The 21,324-nt window shown below is 39.4% G+C and overlaps 1 protein-coding gene across 2 annotated transcripts in view; it reads left to right on the top strand.

Moving 5' to 3' along the window:
• map3k15 (mitogen-activated protein kinase kinase kinase 15) overlaps positions 1-21,324 on the top strand; it is a 70,749-nt gene that overhangs the window by 10,350 nt on the left and 39,075 nt on the right. The window contains exons 3-11 of one of the 2 annotated variants that reach the window (XM_061238259.1): positions 1,631-1,654; positions 8,316-8,509; positions 12,418-12,586; positions 13,371-13,477; positions 13,895-14,065; positions 14,395-14,507; positions 15,604-15,763; positions 16,759-16,909; positions 21,013-21,120. In XM_061238259.1, coding sequence (XP_061094243.1) covers positions 1,631-1,654; positions 8,316-8,509; positions 12,418-12,586; positions 13,371-13,477; positions 13,895-14,065; positions 14,395-14,507; positions 15,604-15,763; positions 16,759-16,909; positions 21,013-21,120 — 1,197 coding nt within the window. The remainder of the gene's footprint in view (positions 1-1,630; positions 1,655-8,315; positions 8,510-12,417; positions 12,587-13,370; positions 13,478-13,894; positions 14,066-14,394; positions 14,508-15,603; positions 15,764-16,758; positions 16,910-21,012; positions 21,121-21,324) is intronic. The other variant, XM_061238260.1, reaches the window with a different exon arrangement.

Genomic DNA, 21,324 nt, shown 5'->3' with positions numbered 1-21,324 from the left:
AATGACTTAACAGAGCTAAGAACAACATTTCTTTTTTTAAATCAGAACAACAAATTAGAGGTAGGCTATATTATGGGGTTATTATTGTCTCATAAATAATTGAATATAAACCGTACACAAATTAGATTTACCAATATTTTTCTTAATAATTGGTTAACAAATAACAATAATTGTTTCACGAACAGGCCTATGTTGGCTGTCACACTCAAACCAAACAGACAAATGTAATAAAACATAAAATCAGGTTTACAATATTTTTTCTTAAATGACAAAATAATTGGTTAAAAAAATAAGAATAATTGTTTCACGGAACTGACAAACGTAATGAAACATAAAACATTTTGACAGGCCTTATTAGTGTAGCCCCTTTGATGCCACTTGAAATAAAGCAGACGCTTCCTTCCCTCAATTAAGTAGGGTAGGAGAGAACTGGCACAACTGTAACATTTTTCACTTCTTACTCAATTACTCAAAGGTAATGCAATTAAAAGCTTTGAAATGTAACTTCAGAGAGTGCCAATAAGTCACATCATGTTTGATCACAAACGGTTTGTGTACAATTTTACGATGGACTAAACACTTGATTCAAATGAGCATTTTCTGAATGGATGTTTAGAATATGGGATGTTCAGAATATGTCTGTTGCGAGGGCAGGGTTGTAAACCATAAGCTTGGGGGAAGGTAGACTTTTATTGCCCAGCTTTGTGAATAAGAGGCTGATTAGCATCTAAATCACATTTTCTCAGTTTTATTACATCACAGGTTTTTGTATGATATAAATATGAACGTCAAAAAGCGAAAAGGGTACTCTAACATCAAAAAAGGGTTTGGACCAAAGTGGACTGCATAAAGCATTTTTCAAACTTTATAGGGCAGCAAAACATGTGTTTGTGTAGATACACAAATACATTTACAACAAAACAAATATGATCTAGAGTGTAATTATCTTAATCAAAATAACACTGCCTTCACTGTTCCTTACTCTTAAATAATCCTGCACGCACTGCTCCTTATTCTAAATAACCCTGCATACACTGCTCCTTATTCTAAATAATCCTGCATGCACTGCTCCTTATTCTAAATAACCCTGCATACACTGCTCCTTATTCTAAATAACCCTTCCTACACTACTCCTTAGTATGAATAACCCAACCACACTGCTCCTTAGTATAAATAACTCCACCTACACTGCTCCTTAGTATAAATAACCCCACCTACACTGCTCCTTAGTATAAATAACCCTGCATGCACTGCTCCTTATTCTAAATAAAAATGCCTAGACTGGACCTTAATCTAAATAACCCTTTCTATGCTACTCCTAAATTGAAGTAACCCATGCCTACATTGCTCCTTAGTGTAAATACCCCTGCCCCCAACACACACACTGCTCTTTTGTGTGTATAATGCCATACACACAATTATTTTGTGTGAATATTGCTCCCTATATTGGTTTTCCAATATCCAATTGGTTATGTCCAGCATTATTCTGTTCTGTTTTAACTTTGAGCCTTTGGCTTGTATGTCTTTTGAGATGGCAGCAGAGCTAAAGAGGGAACAGTTTCTGGCATAATCATGTAAATTGCCTATATGTCATCTTACTGACAGATGTCCACTCTTTCTTCCTTTCTAGGACATGGTGGCGCAGAAAAACACAGTAAGTATTGAGTCAGCAATATATGTAGTCAGGCCACAGGGTAGGAAAGAAACCAAGTGGTGTGGTTTCATTTGATTTATTGTGCTTTCATGTGATGTATTGTTGTTCACTTAAAACGTTATGTTCAGCTTTAGGTCAGAATTGTCCATTGAGCATTTAGATGCTCTTGTCCAGAATGACAATGAACTGGAACGCCTGAACTGTGCCCGGTCTGGCAAATACCACTCCCAGGCAGGCTATCAAATGTATGTGCAATATCATTAAAGAACTAAATGTAAGTAACTTATTGTCAGCCTAGAACCATGATACAAATAATATATCCATAGAGATAGATACCATCCACATCCACTGTAAAGCCTGTTGTAACAATCCTGATGTAATTGAAGTTGGTGCACAGCATAAAAATAGAATAGTATTGGAGCCAAGACCCATAAACAAAAATATTATGTTGATAAGCATGCTTTACTAAATGAAACCAAAAGGAAACATTTATTTTCACGTGAATACTTCAGTTTGTAATATAATTATGTGACTTACACCTTATATCCTAAGGATAATTGAGGGCGCTGACAGGATGGAGACGGAGACTGTATTATACAAATTCTGTATTATGGCGATCCCCTGCTGCGTGTTTGAATTTATTTTTGGCAACCCAATTTTCCAATTAGCACACCCTCACACAATGAAAGCAGTGTCATTAAATGCGGTTATAGGCTACTGGATGCAAATAACCTGCACACAAAGCAAAACATTTGGTCGGATTTGTCTGAATATTCAAGCCACTGTTTAGCTTCTGGAATTTGATACCAGCCAGTTTGGAATGAGCGTTTATCCGCTACTTTGGGTTGGCTGAGGCCTTTTTCCACAGTATGAAGCTACAAAGCAGTCAGTGTTAGCTCTCACCCCCTATGCTTTCATTCTTTTTGCTCGTTTCCACCATCTCATCGCAATTATCCTGGTAGCTAGCAGTAGCACCCATTGGGGGATTTATTTCCGAAATGACTTCAAGCAATGTAGCTAGCAATTTCTACTTCAACAAAAAAAGTGTAACACTTGTCCTGATATTGGAGCTGCTACAAACATGCCAACCTGTCCTGATGCATTATGGAACATATAGTTCTTCCGGCAGTTGCTTCATTTTATTTTTAGTTGTAGGCTACTCATTTGTGTATTTAATTTATTATGGCAAATGGCCATTTGTTAAAAAGGTTTCATCCTCATCTGTCTCTTCTGTTGGGTGACCTTCAGGGTTGCAGGTTCAGGATGGGTTGACAGGGAGCATGGGTCTTGTTTATAATGGGAGGGATGATGTTGCTGGTGGGACCATCAGGGGCCAGGAGAGCTATCATCAGTTTGTCATCTAAAATGGTTGTAGTTTTACATTTAGAGAGGAGAGAGGATGAGTGAAGGTCAACATTCTCACTGTGGAAACAAGAATGGTATGGTATGATGTATTGTCCATCAACCTACCTTTGTTGTTTTGTATGCACACCAAATGTGCCTGATACTATCAGCTATCAACAGCAATTCCCCACCTTGCACTGGTTTCTTATGTGTTTTTCATAACAAATGTATTCCCTTACTTGCTAGAGGAAGTTTAGCAGCAAGACCACCCTCCTTCTGGCATTTAAAACATCTTAAACTATTATATAACTACAGATCAATATTTTAGATTGAAAGATTTCTCATAATGTTTTCCTTTGAATGTCTGCTAGATCAGATTCAGTCACTGACAGGCTAAATAGAAATCAATAGAAGTATGTTATCTACATGTTCTGAAAATGTTTGATGTGCTGCTGATTTCATTTAGTATGTGTTACTTGGTTTGTCTTTTTTTAGTTTAGCTCGAAACAATTTTTCACTTTTTGCTGGATATTCACCAAAAATAAGTTTATTATATATTACTTATATTCATTTTTTGCTAACTAAGGCAATGAGATGAGAATTTTTAGTAATTTGTCAATGATTTGCCAATGAAACTTTCACTTATCAGGCAAACAGAATGTAAAACACGCTAATATTTCCTACTAGAAAATAAATATTTTTAGTTCAAGCATGGTCTAAAGCGCAATGCACAAGTCCTTTTAGGGTATGCCTAGGGTATGACTTTTTTCTATTTTCAAGATTTAAAAAAGCTGGGCTTCATGGCTTAATTAATTAATAGGTGTTTCTTGGGCATAACATGCTATGAACTAATCAGTGTTGTCTTCCATTCCCTTTAAAGCCACCTGTGTCCCTTGGTGGTTTTCTAATATAACAGTAGATTTATCAAGGCTTTGGAAATACAGATTTACCTCTGAGGACAAAGACCTGAATGCATCTGGTGTAACATAAACTAGCAAGCTAGTTAGCTAACATTAATGCAGTGGGGATACATTATTTCAATAGTGTTGCTGAGCTAACATTAGTGCAGTGTGGACACATTATTGCTATTAACGTTAGATAACGTCAATAGCCAATTGCTTAGATAGTGGAGTGGGGATACATTATTGCTAGCTAATGTTTGCAGTATTGTTGCTTAGCAACCAATAAACTACCTGTCAGCGGAAGAATACATTTACCATAAAACAAAGTTCCATTAAAAATACATAAATTTAAAGTTTGTCTTGTTTTTCTTTTGGGAAATTTTGAAAGATAAATGTGGTAAGCGTTGTATAAAAGCGTGGATATTGCCACAGCTAGGGCGTGTTACAGCATTCCGCTTTGCGTCTTGCCTAACCACCCTGCAAGCTGTGCCAATATCCATAATATACCACAGGTTCTCGTTCCATAATGCTTAATTAATCTTTGTTTTTAAACTGTATCCAGATTTTTCTTCTTTTGGCTATGTACCCAAGCACATTGGATTTTAAATAAAGTAAAGAATAATGAGAATAAACTGTCACCTTTAATTTACATCCATATTGTATTGTATGTGTATTCAATCACTTGCAGCCCCGGTTCTAGGCTGTGCTGATTTACATCTATGTTTTGGTATCTAATATATTAGATCTGTTGGTCAGAATTGTAGATATGTGTTTATTTAACATGATGTTTAGCACTGTGAAGGAAATCCCTTTGGTTTAAAGAGAGGGTCTACTGTTTTGAGTTGCAGGCTTTCTGTTTTCTGTTTTCAGGCTTTCTGTTTCTCTACTTTTTGTGCTGCTTTCCTATAAAGAGAAGCTAATGTTGAAATTTGAATGTATATTACAATATCCTCCATATCTGCCCTCTAAAGCCTCTGGCCATCTCGGGTCCTTTTAATTAATTGATCTACTTCACTTTGTCCAAAAAACTAATCCATGCTCCCAAAACTGAAACTTATGAAATGTTTCAAGGGATATATGAAGTTTAAGTACATTTTGTTTTTGCTAACTGGGATACCATGTTTACTATTTTCACATAGTACTTCTATACAGTTTTATTAAGCAAAATGCAACCCCTAGTTAGCTGCATAACAGGATGGCCAGGTTACAGTTTGCTAAGAAGTACCTAAAGTGCCTGCAGCGTACTGGAATATTGTATTGGTGTCAGTCACATTTCACTTGAAGTCCAATGTGCTGAAGCACAAAGCCAAAAAGAACAGAAATTGTACCACTGTCCAAAATATTTATGGACTACACTGTATATCTGGCATTTCAAATGTGGACAATATATTTTACAAATAAATATGTAGTATTAGAGTAGTTGTCTTGACTGTTATTGAGATGTAATGTACTTGCTGAATGTACTTGTCCCTGACTCTAGCTGTTCCATCTAGCTCTAGCTTCTAACAGTACCAGATTCCAACTGTAGCTGGCTCCTGCTTGGTGCCAGCCTGGTTTTAAGCTGGTTCAGCTGGTTTAAATCTGTGGTGGAAATGGTCAAGCTATCAACAAGATGGTTGAAATAGGAACCATGCTGGCAGGACCACAGACAACTGACCAAAAATACAGTAACAATGTTTGTTGACTGAAAGATACAGAATGTCAGTCTACAAGAGAAATAACAAGAACATTTTATTTCATTCTATTAAAGGAAGTTGTCAAATGAAAAGGAACACCATTATATTATTCATGCAACTATAATTAAACATTTCTGAATCAATCTGGATAAATATAAATGTTTATCCAATTTTGTTCACAGATAACAAATAGCTAGCCACTAAAGAAAAAGATAATAGATAATTGAGAGTTTTCCATTTACAAACAACCATTTCAGAACGTCACATAGTAACATCATTAGCTCGCGAACTAGCAAAACAATAGAGGTTTTACGGCTATTAATATCTCAATGTAATGTTATTCTACTTCACAAATTTCGCAATTTCACAAGTCACGTTATTGGCATGACAAAGTCGTGGTCAATAAAAAACCTTTTTAACTCATATCACGCTAATGGCTTTTGGTCCTCTCCTTAAATGTTGCAGGCAACATATGAATTTAAAACAGTGACTAGGCTTGATCGGTGCTACCTGCCAAAAGTTGGAACGATTACACAAAAATAATCACCACCTAGCATCAAATCAGAATCATGTTCACCCAGACCGTGGTATAATAATAATTGAAATTCAAGTGAAAATATAATAGGTATAGTTTATTTCTTTCACATTTTTGCCCTTCTTTATCCATTACTGACCCAAATATTGAATAAGGTCAGACTCAAATGGCTGCCCTGTTTCTCTCCACTCCCCTGAGTGAAGGAATCAATGTATTGGTTTCAACAGTACATTTTCTCTGTATGTACTATATTCCTTGAAATACATTATAAAATTCCCCCTGCATCTATTCAATAAGTATAAAGAAGAAGATAATGTGTCAAATAGAATAATGGCTCTTTCTTTCTCTGTTTCTCCTTCTCCTTTCCCATTTTCTCCTTTCAACAGTACTGTAGTGACAAATATTTGTGTTGCAGACATGCGGACACATTTACTTTAAATACATTAATTATCTTTCCTTTTTCTGTCTCTGTCTCTTCATATATCACTTAAGACTGCCTCATTCTTTTTTATGCCTTGTTTTTTCCTTTCTCCTTCTCTCTGAACCATTCCCTCTCTCTCACCCTCTTTCCCTTTCTCGTTTCCCCACTCACTCTCTTTTTCACTTACTGTGCCTTCACTAATTTTCCTGGTCTCTTTCTGTCTGTCTGTCATTCTCCCACCTCTTGATTTCTTTCCATCTTTCCATTTTTCTCTCTTTCTGTCTCTCTTCCTTTCCCTGCCACCTTCTCCCCCTCATTCTCTGTATCTGTGGCCCTCAACCACATTTTCTTTTCTGTGTGTTATCTGGAGTAGGCTGCAAGGTCGAGTAATCTAGGCTTCCCTTGGGTGCAGTTGCCTCCAGAATACCGTGGTTCTGGCCTGAGGAACAAAGTAGGTATCTCCATGCAGCATTGCATGCTGGATACTCCTCTTGGTTACCAATGTCTGTGCTTGGACTGGATAGCTCCACAAAAAGGTGTAGCTTAAGCCCTTTGTCTTAACACCCCTTGTCCCACATAATGTTCCATTTCTGATTTGAACTTATGTTTGACGTGCTTTTTTGGGGCCATGTGTATGAATCAGTGATGGACAATATTAATTATCTTTTTTTATATTGCTGTTGGCTTGAGAAATGGTATCTGACCTCCAGCAACAAACTATTATTTATTGCGGTAGCTGGCTTATTGGTATGGTAGATGGGATCATTTACTTATTTTTTGAAAGCTAAAATATCATAGAGTTGAATGCATGCCACCGTTTATGGCTTAGAGTGGCTCCACTTTTAGCAAAATTGAGAAAAAGAAAGACTGCAACTGGTGGTCGGTACACGTCCTACCTAAACCACACACTATGAAAAGCGTTGGACAGAAAGTTCTCCTCTTGGGCACCATGATTGATTGCTTTTGGCACATACTTCGATGTCATGCTACGAATATTCCAGCTAATTCCCATACAACACAGTTTATCCAATTAAAAATAAGCTGTTGGCAGTCATTAGATCTGCGCTATCAAGTGGCATGTCAGTGTCCACAGTGTTTAGTGGGTGCTGGGTGGGTCTTGCCCCTCATGGAGCCCCCAGGACCAGAGATGAGTGGTGGAGAGTGGACTGGGATGAGGGATGTTGATGGGTTTGGAGGCGGTTTCTTCTCTTCATGAAACGGCCTGTCCTTCATTGGTACTAATGTGACTACTCATCTTACTACTGGCTACTTACCCACTACTAGCACCTTACCCACACACCCCATAATAACACAAATGATAGATTAATTGAACATGTTGGAAATGTTACCCACAGAATTAGGAGCTGCAGTCCTCTATCAATGAGGATTTGTCCTCAACACAGTAATGACCAAAATTAAGTTGCCAAACTGTACTAAAAAATTACTAAAAGTGCAGTGAATTTAATTGCAATTCAAAGTTAAGGACAAATTGATCGAATCTAGGCTCCAGTCAAATATCATCCAGATCTTTCATAGACTGGGTACATAGACTGGGTTTCTAATGCATCTTTTCCAACAGTTGAATGTGAAATATGAAGTGTTGACCAATTCAGATCAAACCAACCCGTAATCTGTACAGTGTGGTGCATATGATGAGGCAAAAAAATAATCGGTTGCTTGAAAGCGGGAATGTTGTCCCCTGCTGTAAGTTGCTTTGGATAAAAGCGTCAGCTAAATAACATGTAATGTAATATAACATGTCCTCCTCTTGGCTCCCCTATAGGCATCCAGTGGAAACTACTACTTCATTCCATATGTGATGACGCCCAACAATGAGTACATGTGCTGCGAGAATGACGCCCAGCGCAGAGCCTCAGAATACATGCAGCCCAGCTGGGACAACCTGTTGGGCCCTCTGTGCCTCCCCTTGGTGGACCGCTTTGCCAGCTTGCTCAAGGACATCCATGTCACCTCTTGGTACCATTTACATCCCCTTCATCCACAACTCACAAATTCTTGACTCATTGCTCAATCTATTCCTTTATCACTTTTAATGGCCTTTATGCTTCACTGTATTTACTGGGTAAGTGCACAGTAACTTGGGTAATTATTGGGACTGTTTGATTTCAGTGATAAGTACTACGAAACAAAGTCATAATGTTTGGGACGAAGACCCATCATTAATTTATTTGCCTCTGTACTCCACAATTTGAGATTTGTCATAAAGAAATTGCATGTGGTGCAATTCATGGAGATCACCGGTTGATGCGTGTCTTCTCTGGTGATTCTCTGCCAGGCCTGTATTGCTGCCATCTTTTTGCTCGTTTTGGGGTGCTAGTACCCTTACACTTTCTCTTCAGCATATGAAAGGTTTTAGCTTTGAAAAACTCGTAGTATATTTGGGATCATTGTCTTGCTGTAGAATGAACTGCTATCCATTGAGTTCTGAGGCATTCACTTGAACTTGAGCAGATAAGTGCTCCAGTACCTTTGGCAGCAATACATGCCCAGGCCATAACACCCCCACCACCGTGTTTCACAGATGAGGTGGTATGCTTTGGATCTTGGGCAGTTCCTTCTCTCCTATTTGCTCCCATGCCATCAGTCTTCATCTTAGTTATCAACAAAACCTTTTTCCAGAACTTGCTTGTTTAAGTATTTTTTGGTAAACTGTAACCTGGTCATCCTGTTTTTGCAGTAGTTTCCATCTTGCAGTGTGTAGCCTCTGTGTTTCTGTTCATGAAGTCTTCAGCGGACAGTAGTTGTTGACAAGTTAGAGACAAATAACTGACTCCTGGAGAGTGTTTCTGACCTGTAGGACAGGTGTTAGGGGATTTTTCTTTATTATGGAGAGAATTCTTCTGTCATTAGCTGTGGAGGGCTTCCTTGGCCTGCCAGTCCCTTTGCAAGTAGTAAGTTCACCAGTGCTTTCTTCTTAATTATGTTCCAAACAGTTTATTTTGGTTGGCCGATGTCTCTAACCATTTTATTCTTTTTTCTCACTCTCATAATGGCTTCTTTGACTTTCATCGGCACAACTTTGGTCCTCATGTTGATAAACAGCAATAATCGAAAGACTAGGTGCTGAGAGCTCTCTTAAACCTGCATTAAGGAATAAGACACAACTAAACACTGTGAAGCCAACATTATGGTACCCTGAAATGGAGGGACTATATATAAAAACCGCTCTAATTTCTACATGGTGAAACCAAAATGTATACCCAGAGAAAAATAAATCTTGAGAATATGCACTTTAACCACATGTCAATTGTGTGATTCCAAATCTAAAATTTTAGCAAATTAGAGGCAAATCAATACGTAATGGGTCTTTGTCCCAAATATTTTGGAGGGCACTGTTTTACAGCGTCCAGTTGCAAAGTATCTGACAGAAGTGGTTTTGTGAAATCAGCCTTCAAGGTTTTTTGAGCATTTTTTGCCACAGTTTTTTAGTGTTTCTTTAGTTTGCCAGCAGTCCTGTGAAATCATCCCGTCATTTTAGTGTAAAATACACATTCTACCAAGTTATCCTATTAATTCACACGGACACGGTTCGGTAGCGTATCTTTTAGAACAATAAGCTAGGTTTATAGTAAAATACCTTTAAAGCTGTAAGTTACTTATCACGATATGCTAAAACCAGACACTAGCTAAAATATGGATGGAACCATCGTCAGTAGTGAAATCGTCAGTAGTGTTTATACAAATGTAGCACCAACTTATTTCACATCCGACAGAACAATAACCCCTGGAGGATAACAAGGGCATTTTCTTCTACATAACTAGGGACAGTGTGTTACCAATATTGAGGACAGCACTTTGTGACTGGATGGCTAAATGAGGAGTTCAGCAGCATAATGTAAGGCTTACTGTTGGCTTGAGAAATGGTATCTGACCTCCAGCAACAAACTATTATTTATTGCGGTAGCTGGCTTAATGGTATGGTAGGTGGGATCATTTACTTATTTTTCGAAAGCTAAACTATCATAGAGTTGAATGCATGCCACCGTTTATGGCTTAGAGTTAGAGTGGCTCCACTTTTAGCAAAATTGAGAAAAAGAAAGACTGCAACTGGTGGTCGGTACACGTCCTCTGTGCTGGCTCTAGCATGGCGACATCCGACTTATTTCACATCCGACCAGGCCTGGACTTTCATAATTTTAGGCGCAAGGCCACTTGGCCTTTGGTGGGACCAATTTTTTGAGGGCATGAAGGCCACATGCCAGGGCAATAAGGCCATCAGGTAAAAACAATGATTTTGAATGATGGGAATAGGCCGATTAATTTAACTTTACAGTACAGTTTAATTTCTTACAGTGCAGTCCATAAATATTTTGACAGTGACACATTTGAATTACAGCCCTTTTATACATAGTCTCCCCTTTTTGTAGCTAACTGATGTTAGACTTACGAAGTAGATTAACGTTAATGAATAATTATTATTCACACAATAATTTAAGTTAAATTGCCTAGCTAGATCGGTATTTTACGTATGTACTTATCCATTATGATTTTAAATGCCGTTTGTGGCATGTTATCGTTAAATAAGAGAAAGTAACTTTAACTAATGTCAATGTTCAATTTTATTGGGACAATTGTCATTACAATTAAATGATGAAACAGTGTTAAAGTGGTAAAGATAAAAGAAGTAAATAGTAAACAAAGTAAACAAGTAAACAAAAAAAGAGGTAGAAATAGTATAAATATAGCTAGAATAGTAATGAGTAGTAATACAATTTTTTACTACTGTAGATATTTTTATTGTTGACTCGGCATGTTACACTCAGCAACGAGCCAGTTGAACCAAGTTATTGCAACATACAAGCTATGCCTGTCGTGAGTTGCATATGTTAAAGTTATACATTCTCTGTTAATTTATCAAACTTACTTAACTCAAATCACTTGGCTTTCTTCACCATCACTGTCAGTTTTCCCTCAGATGTCCAGTCAGGGATTCAGTTTCACTGTCATTCGTATAGGACACACCGTCGCAGATGGTTACTCATGCAGCGCTTCAGTTGATTCACCAATAAAATCCAGGTGGTTGCTGGGGTGGTGGTGGGAGTGCAAAAACCTCCTGAAAGGCATGATTTTAGGAATAAGCAGGATAATTCAAGCACAGAGCAGCAGCAGATTGAGCAATGACGTGAACAGGTAAGGTTGGTGGTTTAAATAGCCCCTCCCATTAAGATGTAAACAGACATTGTCTGCCTGAACTCCACAGGCTTCGCGTCATTTGTGTTTCCATTTTTTTAGGAATAATAGTAATCATTAATAATTTGATCCAAAGTCACTAGTAGGAGACATGCCCCCCCCCCCCCGGAGCAATGCGGGGTTAAAGGGCCCAACGGCTGGCTACACCGGGGCTTGAACCAACAACCTTTCGAGTCCCAGTCAAGCACTTTAACTACTAGGCTACAGGATGCCCACAGAGGTGTCTCTATATTTTGAGGAAGATGTGCTGCCCTTTTGCCCTTGCCCTTGTTCAAACTACTTGGTCTCTACAGTCCTATCCCACCCCACTCACCCTCCCACCCTCCAGATACGTAACCGTCTGAAAGATTTACGGTCCTGCTCCATGACCTGCCTCATTTGCTCTATTATATCCTTCAGTATCAAGGCCCCTTTTCTCAGAGAAGGATGCTTCACTTCCTGGCTCAGATTTCATTGTTCACTTCCTAACTCAGATATCATCACCCTGAAATGTAACTGGACCTAGCCTCCATACTTTCTGCCAGAATAAGCTATGTAATGAGTAAACACACTAAGACAGCAAAAAATTCAATTATTCTTTCTGTTGCTTTTCCTCATATTTCCCTTCTGATCTACCTCCCCTCACATCTCTTTGCCTCTCTTTCACTCATTTCTCTGTTTGTCAATATTTATAGTGCCTCCTTCAAAGACACGCTCCTAAACGACATCCGAAAAGCACGCGATAAGTACCAGGGAGAGGAGCTGGCCAAAGAGTTGTCCCGCATCAAACTCCGCATCGACAACACAGAAGTTCTGACCCAGGACATTGTTATGAACTTGCTCTTCTCCTACAGAGACATACAGGTACTACACACACTTACACTTTTCCTGTAGAGATACAGTGCAGTCCTTAAGTGTTTGGAAAGTGACTTTTGGCTTTCTACTCCAGCTCATTGGATTTGAAAAGGAAAAATGAATACGAGGTCAGTTTTAACTTCAGGGTATTTACATCCATATCAGGTGATCAGTGTAATTAGAGCCCTTTTTATACTTAGTCCCCCCATTTCACATTTCAGGGTGTGTTGACTTCCTTAGTGCATTATGAAGCAAAAAAAATAATAATGTCAGAGACATAGGCCAAACAATAGACATACCTTTGGGCAAGAGCGAGGGATACACACTGGACTGGTCACTAATCCATTCAGGGCACCCACTGCGCCATCTGTTTCCAATATGTTACAATCATATTTTGTGTTCCATTATAACTGCACTTCAGGTAGGAAAAACACAACTTTATTCTGCTAAAATGAATAATGTACACTCAGTGAGCACTTTAGGAGGTAGATCTGTACACCAGCTTGTTAATGCAAATATTCAATCACCTAATCATGTGGCAGCAACTAAATGCATACAAGCATGCAGGCATGGTCAAGAGGTTCAGCTGTTTTTCAGACTATATGTCAGAATGGGACATAAATTTGATCAATGATTGCAGCAACTCTGGATGTCCAGTTCAATCCCAGTGTACGTGGGTAGGTATGTTCTCCAGGTGCAATAATGATCAGCTGATTGGTCTCTGACCTCTTCCTGTACTAGGAATATGATCCAGTAATGACACTGCGATTGTTCTCGGACCCCTCCTCACCAGGACTATGATGCCATGGTGAAGCTTGTTCAGACTCTGGAGATGCTGCCCACCTGCGACCTGGCCAACCAGCCCATGATCCAGTTCCACTATGCCTTTGCTCTCAACAGGTAGCAGGCTCTTGTATGCACCCACACATGTACGTGCATACACACATACAGACACAGACGTATACCTACATTCCCACACATGCACACACACACACATGGTGTGTCTCACTTGGCGTGTGTTCAAGATGGCAAATATTAGCGTTGGCTAACTTTCACCAACATATTCAAACTTTTTTTTGTTCCCCTTGTACATTACCTAACGTTAGCTAAGAGTTTGAAAAGGTAGTGCATGGCGAGAATATCATGTAAGCAGCTAATCAATTATCTAGCATTGTTAGACCTAAGTCCCATTTGTATTAAATAGGCAGTGGTGCCAACTAAACTGAATTTTCATTGAAAATCGTTCAACAGTGTCTGTTTGCTGCAAACATAGTTCGCAGCAAACAGGCACTGTTGAAGAATTAAATGTGTGAACAGGCGGAACAGTCCAGGGGACAGGGAACAGGCACTGCGGGTGATGCTCCAGGTGCTGCAGTCATGTGACCACCCTGCCCCAGATATGTTCTGTCTGTGTGGGAGGATCTATAAGGACATCTTTCTGGACTCTGACTGTAAGGACACTAAGAACAGAGACAATGCTATCCAGTGGTATGTGCGCTTATAACACCCTTGTTTTACACATTCTCTTGTTTTTCCTAGGCCCCCCTGATAATTTCTCTCACTCTTTTCTTCATTTCTATTCTTTGGCATGACCATACATAAGTTATTTCTACATTATTGCTAAAGCAATCATTAACATGAGATGTAAATGAACATCAACAAACATTTCTGTGTCATACTCATACTTACTTTATAAAATGTAAGTCATTTATTATTTCTTTAAGTAATAGTAGTAACAAAATTACAAACAAAAAAACAACTACTACTACTATTAATAATAATAATATTAATAACAATAATCTCTCTGTCCTGCTCAGGTACCGTAAGGGTTTTGAATTGCAGCCAACGCTGTATTCTGGGATAAATCTGGCTGTCCTGCTTATTGTCGCCGGGCAGCAGTTTGAGAGCTCTATTGAGCTACGAAAAATTGGTGAGACTGGAGTGGAACCCCAGAACCACTGCCCCCATGGCAACAGTTGTTTTAATAATTAATTCAACCAACCCATCCCCCTCTCCCCCAATCATTCTTGCTATGCCCCTCCCCTCCTTATTTGAAAACAAAATACTTTTGACACTGTAAGGAACCAGCATTAGGTAGGACCTGAGGAATAGCACATACATTTGTTTGTTTTGACACACCATACATCTAATTGATGTAGCAGGGTACAGTCCCTGGGGTTAAAAATGTGAAAGATGGTTGAGAGGGACAGATACCTTCGGAGTGTTTGAATCTAGAGTGCGACATTAGGAAAAGCTGGCAAATGAGGAGGTTTGTGTCTGGGGCTCAATATTTTTTCATTTTTGGAAAATCCCTGGACATATGTAGTAGTGAAATTTGGAAAAGCAGTTAGACATTGATGTTAGTATGGTAAAAAATAAGGGCGCTTTTCTAGCACAAAGGCTTTCAGGAAGATTGACTGAGTCACCCACTCTTCACAAATCGGTTTGGGACTGCCTGTGGATTTTTGTTTTCTTTTGCTACAAACACACGCCCTGGTACACAATACTAGGTTACACTGATTCTTTTCTTTTTTTTCAAATTCAACTCAAAGAGCTTTATTGGCATGAAAGCAATTAAACAATATTGCCATATAGTTGATATACATTAATATCATTTGAATGAACCTAAACATTTTCAATTGAGAAAGCCTAAAAAATATAGCTTAAAATATACAAATTGAAGTAAAATTTGTATTCAATTAACAATTTAGGTAGGCTGACCTCTACCCTTGAAAGCCAGTGTTAGGGATGGGTTCAGAGGCTGGGTAATAAAACATTGTGTGTCCAGCAATCGTTTTACAGATGTTTATATTTCAGATCAGTAAACACAGTATGACTGTAAATAAAAGTAATAATAATAAAATGACCACAATAACAACAATAATAAACACTCACAATTTATCAACTCCTAGAATTTAAACAAATTCTGCAAATAATGTCTGTGCCATATATTGTACAGTATGTAGTTCTTTACTCAGTCTATTGTTACCTATGGTTCTCTCTCTTTCTGTGTCTCTTTTGCTCAGGGGTTCGTTTGAACAGCCTTTTGGGGCGGAAGGGGAGCTTAGAGAAGATGAATAACTACTGGGACATGGGTCAGTTCTTCACAGTCAGCATGTTGGCCAATGATATCCCTAAAGCCGTACAGGCTGCTGAGAAGCTCTTCAAACTCAAGCCCCCAATCTGGTATGCTCCTTCACGCCAAGTAAACTGTAACCACCAGTAATACAACTAGAGCCCCCTTGCCCCTCCTCTGTAACATGCTCCTGACAAATAACAACCAGTGCTTACTGGTCATTAGAAGTATGCACTGTGATTACTGACTGTGTGCATATTTATCAGTGATGATTCCCCCAAATCCCTGCCTCTGTGATTCTCAGTTAATGGCCAACATTCAGTCACTCCTGTGCTATGCTGCATTCTTAAGTAAGTTTTCAGTGAGTTTTAATGAGCTGTCCTATTTTGCTACAGTACAAGGGGAGGCCCAGAAGAAGGTCACTGCAGCACATAGCCCACCGAATAGTAGTTGAATTGTGGCCAAGAATGAGCATTAGTAAGCTTTCACTGCTGAATGCTTTGCTGATGCTCTGAAAGTGGCGCACCCTGAATACGAGTGGATATCCCTGGAAACTAGTGGATATGTCACCAGGCCTTTGATAAAGCCTTCATATTGGGAATCCTTGTGTAGCAGTGGCAGCTAGAAATGTTGTCATGACTGAGAAATATGAATATCAGGCATGTGTTGCAACTTGTGGGCTCATAAAGCCTCCATTTGTTGGCTCTTTGGTATCTAGATTGCAGTAATACCCTGATGTTAGTGTGGATACAGATGGTGTCAGTTTACAGTAATAATACACTGTGCATCCATAAACATTGACTGTTCTGTTGACTGATAGTAAATTGTGAGAATATAACAGTGTGCAATACTGTAATGGTGATGAGGGCGTAACTGCATAACAGTAATGAGCATGATTACTCCTGTGAGAAGATCTAGGTATCAGCGCTGAATTTAACAGGTGGTCATATTCTTCCTCCTTCTGCCTCTCTCTCTTTCTATTCAGTTATTGTGTATTGGCATGAAATAAAAAATAATGTACATATGACAGAACTGCATACTTTAATCACATAAAATGCACAATATTTATATTACAATATCTTTCCTCCTCTCTCTTTGTCTCTAGGTACCTGCGCTCAGTCGTTCAGAACCTCCAGTTGATCCAGCGTTTTAAAAAACAGAACCTGGAACATTCACCTCAGAGGGAGAGGCTGAATTTCTGGATGGACATAATTGTAGAGGCTACCCGTGGCACCACCAAAGGACTCAGATTCCCAGTAAGCTTGCAACCACAACTTTCTGTCTTGTGCTCTTATAAGTAATTCTAAAATATAACCCAGAACCAAAAGATGAATTACATTATATTTGGCAGATGCTCTTATCCAGAGCAACATACAGTTGATTAAACTAAGCAGGAGACAATCCTCCCCTGGAGCAATGCAGGGTTAAGGGCCTTGCTCAAGGGCCCAATGGCTGTGTGAATCTTATTGTGGCTACACCAGGGATCAAACCACCGACTTTGCGTGTCCAATTCATGCACCTTAACCACTACGCTACAGGCCGCCCTAGATGCAGTGCTTTAAAGGCATACTATGCTGGATTTCTTTCTTTGCTTTGCTCATATGTTTACACACAAAAAAGCATATATGCCCCATTCACACTACTGTGTGTCATCATAGCAACAAGCTACAGTAAAAAGCCACGGTCGTAAAAAACATCTGCTTTAGTAGATGCTTTCCATATTTAGCTAGGTATTTAACTGATGTTACTCATGTTTGTATTTAGTTAGCTTACTTGCAGCTATGCAGTGGTTTTGTGTTTCATTGGCGCTGCTGCCTCGGGAGTAACCAAACAAATATGAGCAGTCTAATCCCATAGCTGTGTTCTGACAGTAGGGGGCAGAGTGTCATATTTCCAATATAGGCCTGTTTCAAGAAAAGTGTCACAGTTCTAGGCTTTTCTTTAGTAATTTCCAGGCACTACCCCTAGAAGGCGTACTTCTCATATTTTTGCCAATTTGATGATTACTTCACTTTGGCTATCAGGTAATCAATACCCTTGTGCTGACTACCGATTCCAATTGTCTGCCCTGTGTGGTCTGATTGCTGATGAGGGTCAGCTGTGTGCCTTTCTATTTAAGTCCTGCGTCTTGGTTAACCGGGGCTTGTTTGTCATACTTGATCATACCTCATCACTTTTTCAGCACATTAGACATTTGAATTTGTTGCACTAATGTGAGGTGTAGATCGACCAGTATCATTTACCCATGGGGTTCTGAGTTTAAGGTGGATGGCGGAAGTGCTGAGGCCTGCTTGTAATTATGATGAGAGTCAGACTTCCTGTGGCTTGGGACTTTGTGTGTCATTTTTCCATGGTGTGCTGTTTCCAAGGCTGACAGCGGCTTTGCGTTTGTTTCTTCATAGTGAGGTGTTTCTTTGTGTCACTTTATTCAAAACGCAGTGTTTTTGTTCTCGTCATAGTTTAATGTCAGTTATTGTACGGGTTGCACTGAGGCTATACACCACTGTCAAAGGTAACAGCCCTATGAGACAGCATTTGCACCTTCGATACCCGGGGATCTAAGGAGGAGGTCTTCATGGTGGGATGTGTAGTTTGGTTACTTCCGCATGGGTCTCTTGGCTGGGATGCTTATGCATTTCATCTGCATTACTTCTTGGTGCAGGTCTGTTTTATTTGTAACACTAGTTTAAATACGCAAGTTTAGAGCTTGCTCAACCTGGAAGGAGCGTTGCGAATCTCTGATAGCCCGGAGTTCTATACGGGAGATCTTCGTGGCTGTTCGCGTATTTATCTTCCTTCCTCTTAGGTCTTCCGCACTGGTGGTAGAGCCTTGAAGTGGCTCTATTGAAGTCAAAATGTTTCTGTGTTTGATACCCGTGTGGCTCGTTTGCTAAATATAAATAATCCTGTTTTCCTGGGGGCATTCGAGGCGTAAGGTTGTTTTGTGTATTCTAGCCTCAGTATAGGCGTTCTGCTTCAGTTGCTAAAGTAGGGTTAATGTGTTTCATGGGTTCCTGTCTGTTTTTAAAGTAATCCTGCTTTGTCAGGGAATTAGATTGTGATGGTTGTTGGTTGTGCATTCTAGTGTTAGGGTCAGTATTCCTGCGGTGGAATCAGAGGTGGGATGTCTTGTATGTCTTTCATTATCACGGTACCGTTCCGGTAGGTAGGCTATAATGCAGTGGGGAGCCTGGGTAGGCATCTCCCTTGCGCTGTAGGCATACCTATGTCCTACTCGCCTCGTTTTATGACCACCATAATCTGTAGGACATAAGGTTGAGTTTCGCTACCTCCTCGCTCGACTCAGATTAAACTTCTTGACGGTTTTGATAGGTTGTTTTATTGGTTGGCTAATTGCTGGGAAATTATTTAATCCCTTTCTTGTTTACCCCTTCCTCCTCTGGGGTGTATCCCTTGTCACTAGGAAAATATCACTGATTACCTCTAGGGCTGCATCGATTTGTCAATGTCGTCGATGACATCGACCATGTTATTTAGTTGATTTGCATATTCATGAACGACGGGTCGTATTATGTTGAACATGGTGGCAGCAGACCCAGCTGAGAGTGCGAGAGAGACTTCATCCAAAGTGTGGGAATTACGGCAGATCACAGCAGCATGATGGCCATGCACAGATGCATGACAGAAAACACCATAACCTAGCATCACAGCTCCTGGATGCTTCCTTTAATCTAGCTTGCTATTGCAAATTGAATCAATTTCCCCCCCAGTAAATTAATCGATGAATCGACTGATCGATAAAAATAATATACAGATTAATCGATAACAAAATAATTGTTAGTTGCAGCTCTAGTTCTCACGTCTTCTGGGTAATTTTTAGAACCAAACTCAGTCACTTTTGGTCCTCCGACCCCACTCCCCCTTACAAATTAACTCTTCCAGAACTAGCCTACTATCTAAAGATACAGTAAACTAGAAAATTATATTTTGCACAACTTCACCCTGGAGCTGTGTATCAAGGCGCACCCAAAGTAATTTTTAAAAGTACATTTAGTATCTCTCCAGCCGAACACTAGAATGCAAGATTGTGCGCTCACCAAGCAGGTCTATAGTTGTTATAATAAAGAACATTGCGTAGGCTAAGTTTTTAATTTATATGTTGACTGTGAGTTAAACCAGCTATTGCTATTCCATTGTATACAGACATCGAACAGTTAATATGAATAGTTAAGTCTCATTCAGTTGATTACATTCAACAGTAACTCGCTTGCTTCTAGCTGTGATTGGTGCACAAAATGTATTTTCCCCATCTTAGTCGAGGGGAACAATATTGTATCATTCCATAACTTCCTGTTTCACTAGAGTATAAAAATGAGGTAACAAGCATGCAAAATCAGCATGGGAAAGGCCAAAGAACTGTCAATTCAGAAGCCACAGATGGTAATCACCATCACAAGTTGGGTAACGGGTACAAAAAATACTTTGCACTGTCAGGGTAATAAAAGAAAGGACAAACATGCCAGGAAGACAACATGAGTGCATATTATCCCCACAGACAGTAAGGAAGATAGTGAGGGAGGCCATAAGTAACCCAAGGATCACAGTTTAAGAATTGCAGAGACTGGTTGTGCCTTGGGGGTCACCAAGTCTAAAACAATATATAAAATGGCACCTCCATACCAACAAACTCTTTGGAACGGTGGCACAAAGACAGCCCTTACTCAGTACAATAAACAAAACCAATCTTGAGTTTTCCAAACCTCATTGAAATTATGACTGGAAGAGAGTGCTATGGACAGATGAGGCCAAAATGTAATGTTTTGGTCATACACACCATCAACAATGTTTGGCGGCAGAATGGAATGCATTCAAGGAGAAGCACTTTATACCTACTGTCAAATATGGTGGTGGGCCATTGATGTTTTGGAGATGTTTTGCTGCCAGTGCAACAGGGGCACTGTTTAAGATCAATTTGTAAAAGACCTGTAGTCTGAATAGAAGAGGGGGGAATTCCAAGGATATCAATGATTCTGAAAAGTTCTGCATGGTCAAAAATCCCTCCAAATGTGTTTATCACGAATTATAGGAAAAGACTTGTGGCTGTCATCTTTGCCAGGGGTGTTTGCACATTGTATTAAACCAGGGGTGCCAATAATTGTGGAACCTGTTTTATTATTTTTAAATATAAGACTTTGGTTGGTTCCATTGAATCATTCATAAATCACACTGCTTTACACATGTTGTAAAAGGCGTATGTCAATGACTACATGATCTTTTAGTTTACAGCATTCTCTGTGCATATTTATCAAGGGTTCTGGGCCTGACTGTCAATTTTACCACCGGTACTTCTTGATTAGCTTGTACTAAAAGTTTTTTGTCTGTCTGTCTCATCACAAAGGTGCTGATCCTGGAGCCAACTAAGATCTACCAGCCTTCCTATGTATCCATTAACAGTGAAGCTGAGGAGAAGATGGTGTGCATATGGCATGTGTCTCCAGCAGAAACAGTAAGAGCCCTATTACTGAACACCTGACTGTTTCTGCAGACTGTAAGAAAACAACACACCTCTGATATTATGTCATGCTGAAAGGGATAGTCCACTTCATGGGTAATAATTGATATTATTTCAGTGTGATTGGCCCACACAGTTATTATGTGCAATGAAAGATATGTTGGATAGTTACAATATTCTGTAAGTAAGTTTCTGACA

This window comes from Conger conger, chromosome 4 (assembly GCF_963514075.1).
Source record: "Conger conger chromosome 4, fConCon1.1, whole genome shotgun sequence".
NCBI lineage: Eukaryota > Metazoa > Chordata > Actinopteri > Anguilliformes > Congridae > Conger > Conger conger.
Note: the sequence above shows the minus strand (reverse complement) of the source record. Positions and strands in the feature narration are given on the sequence as shown.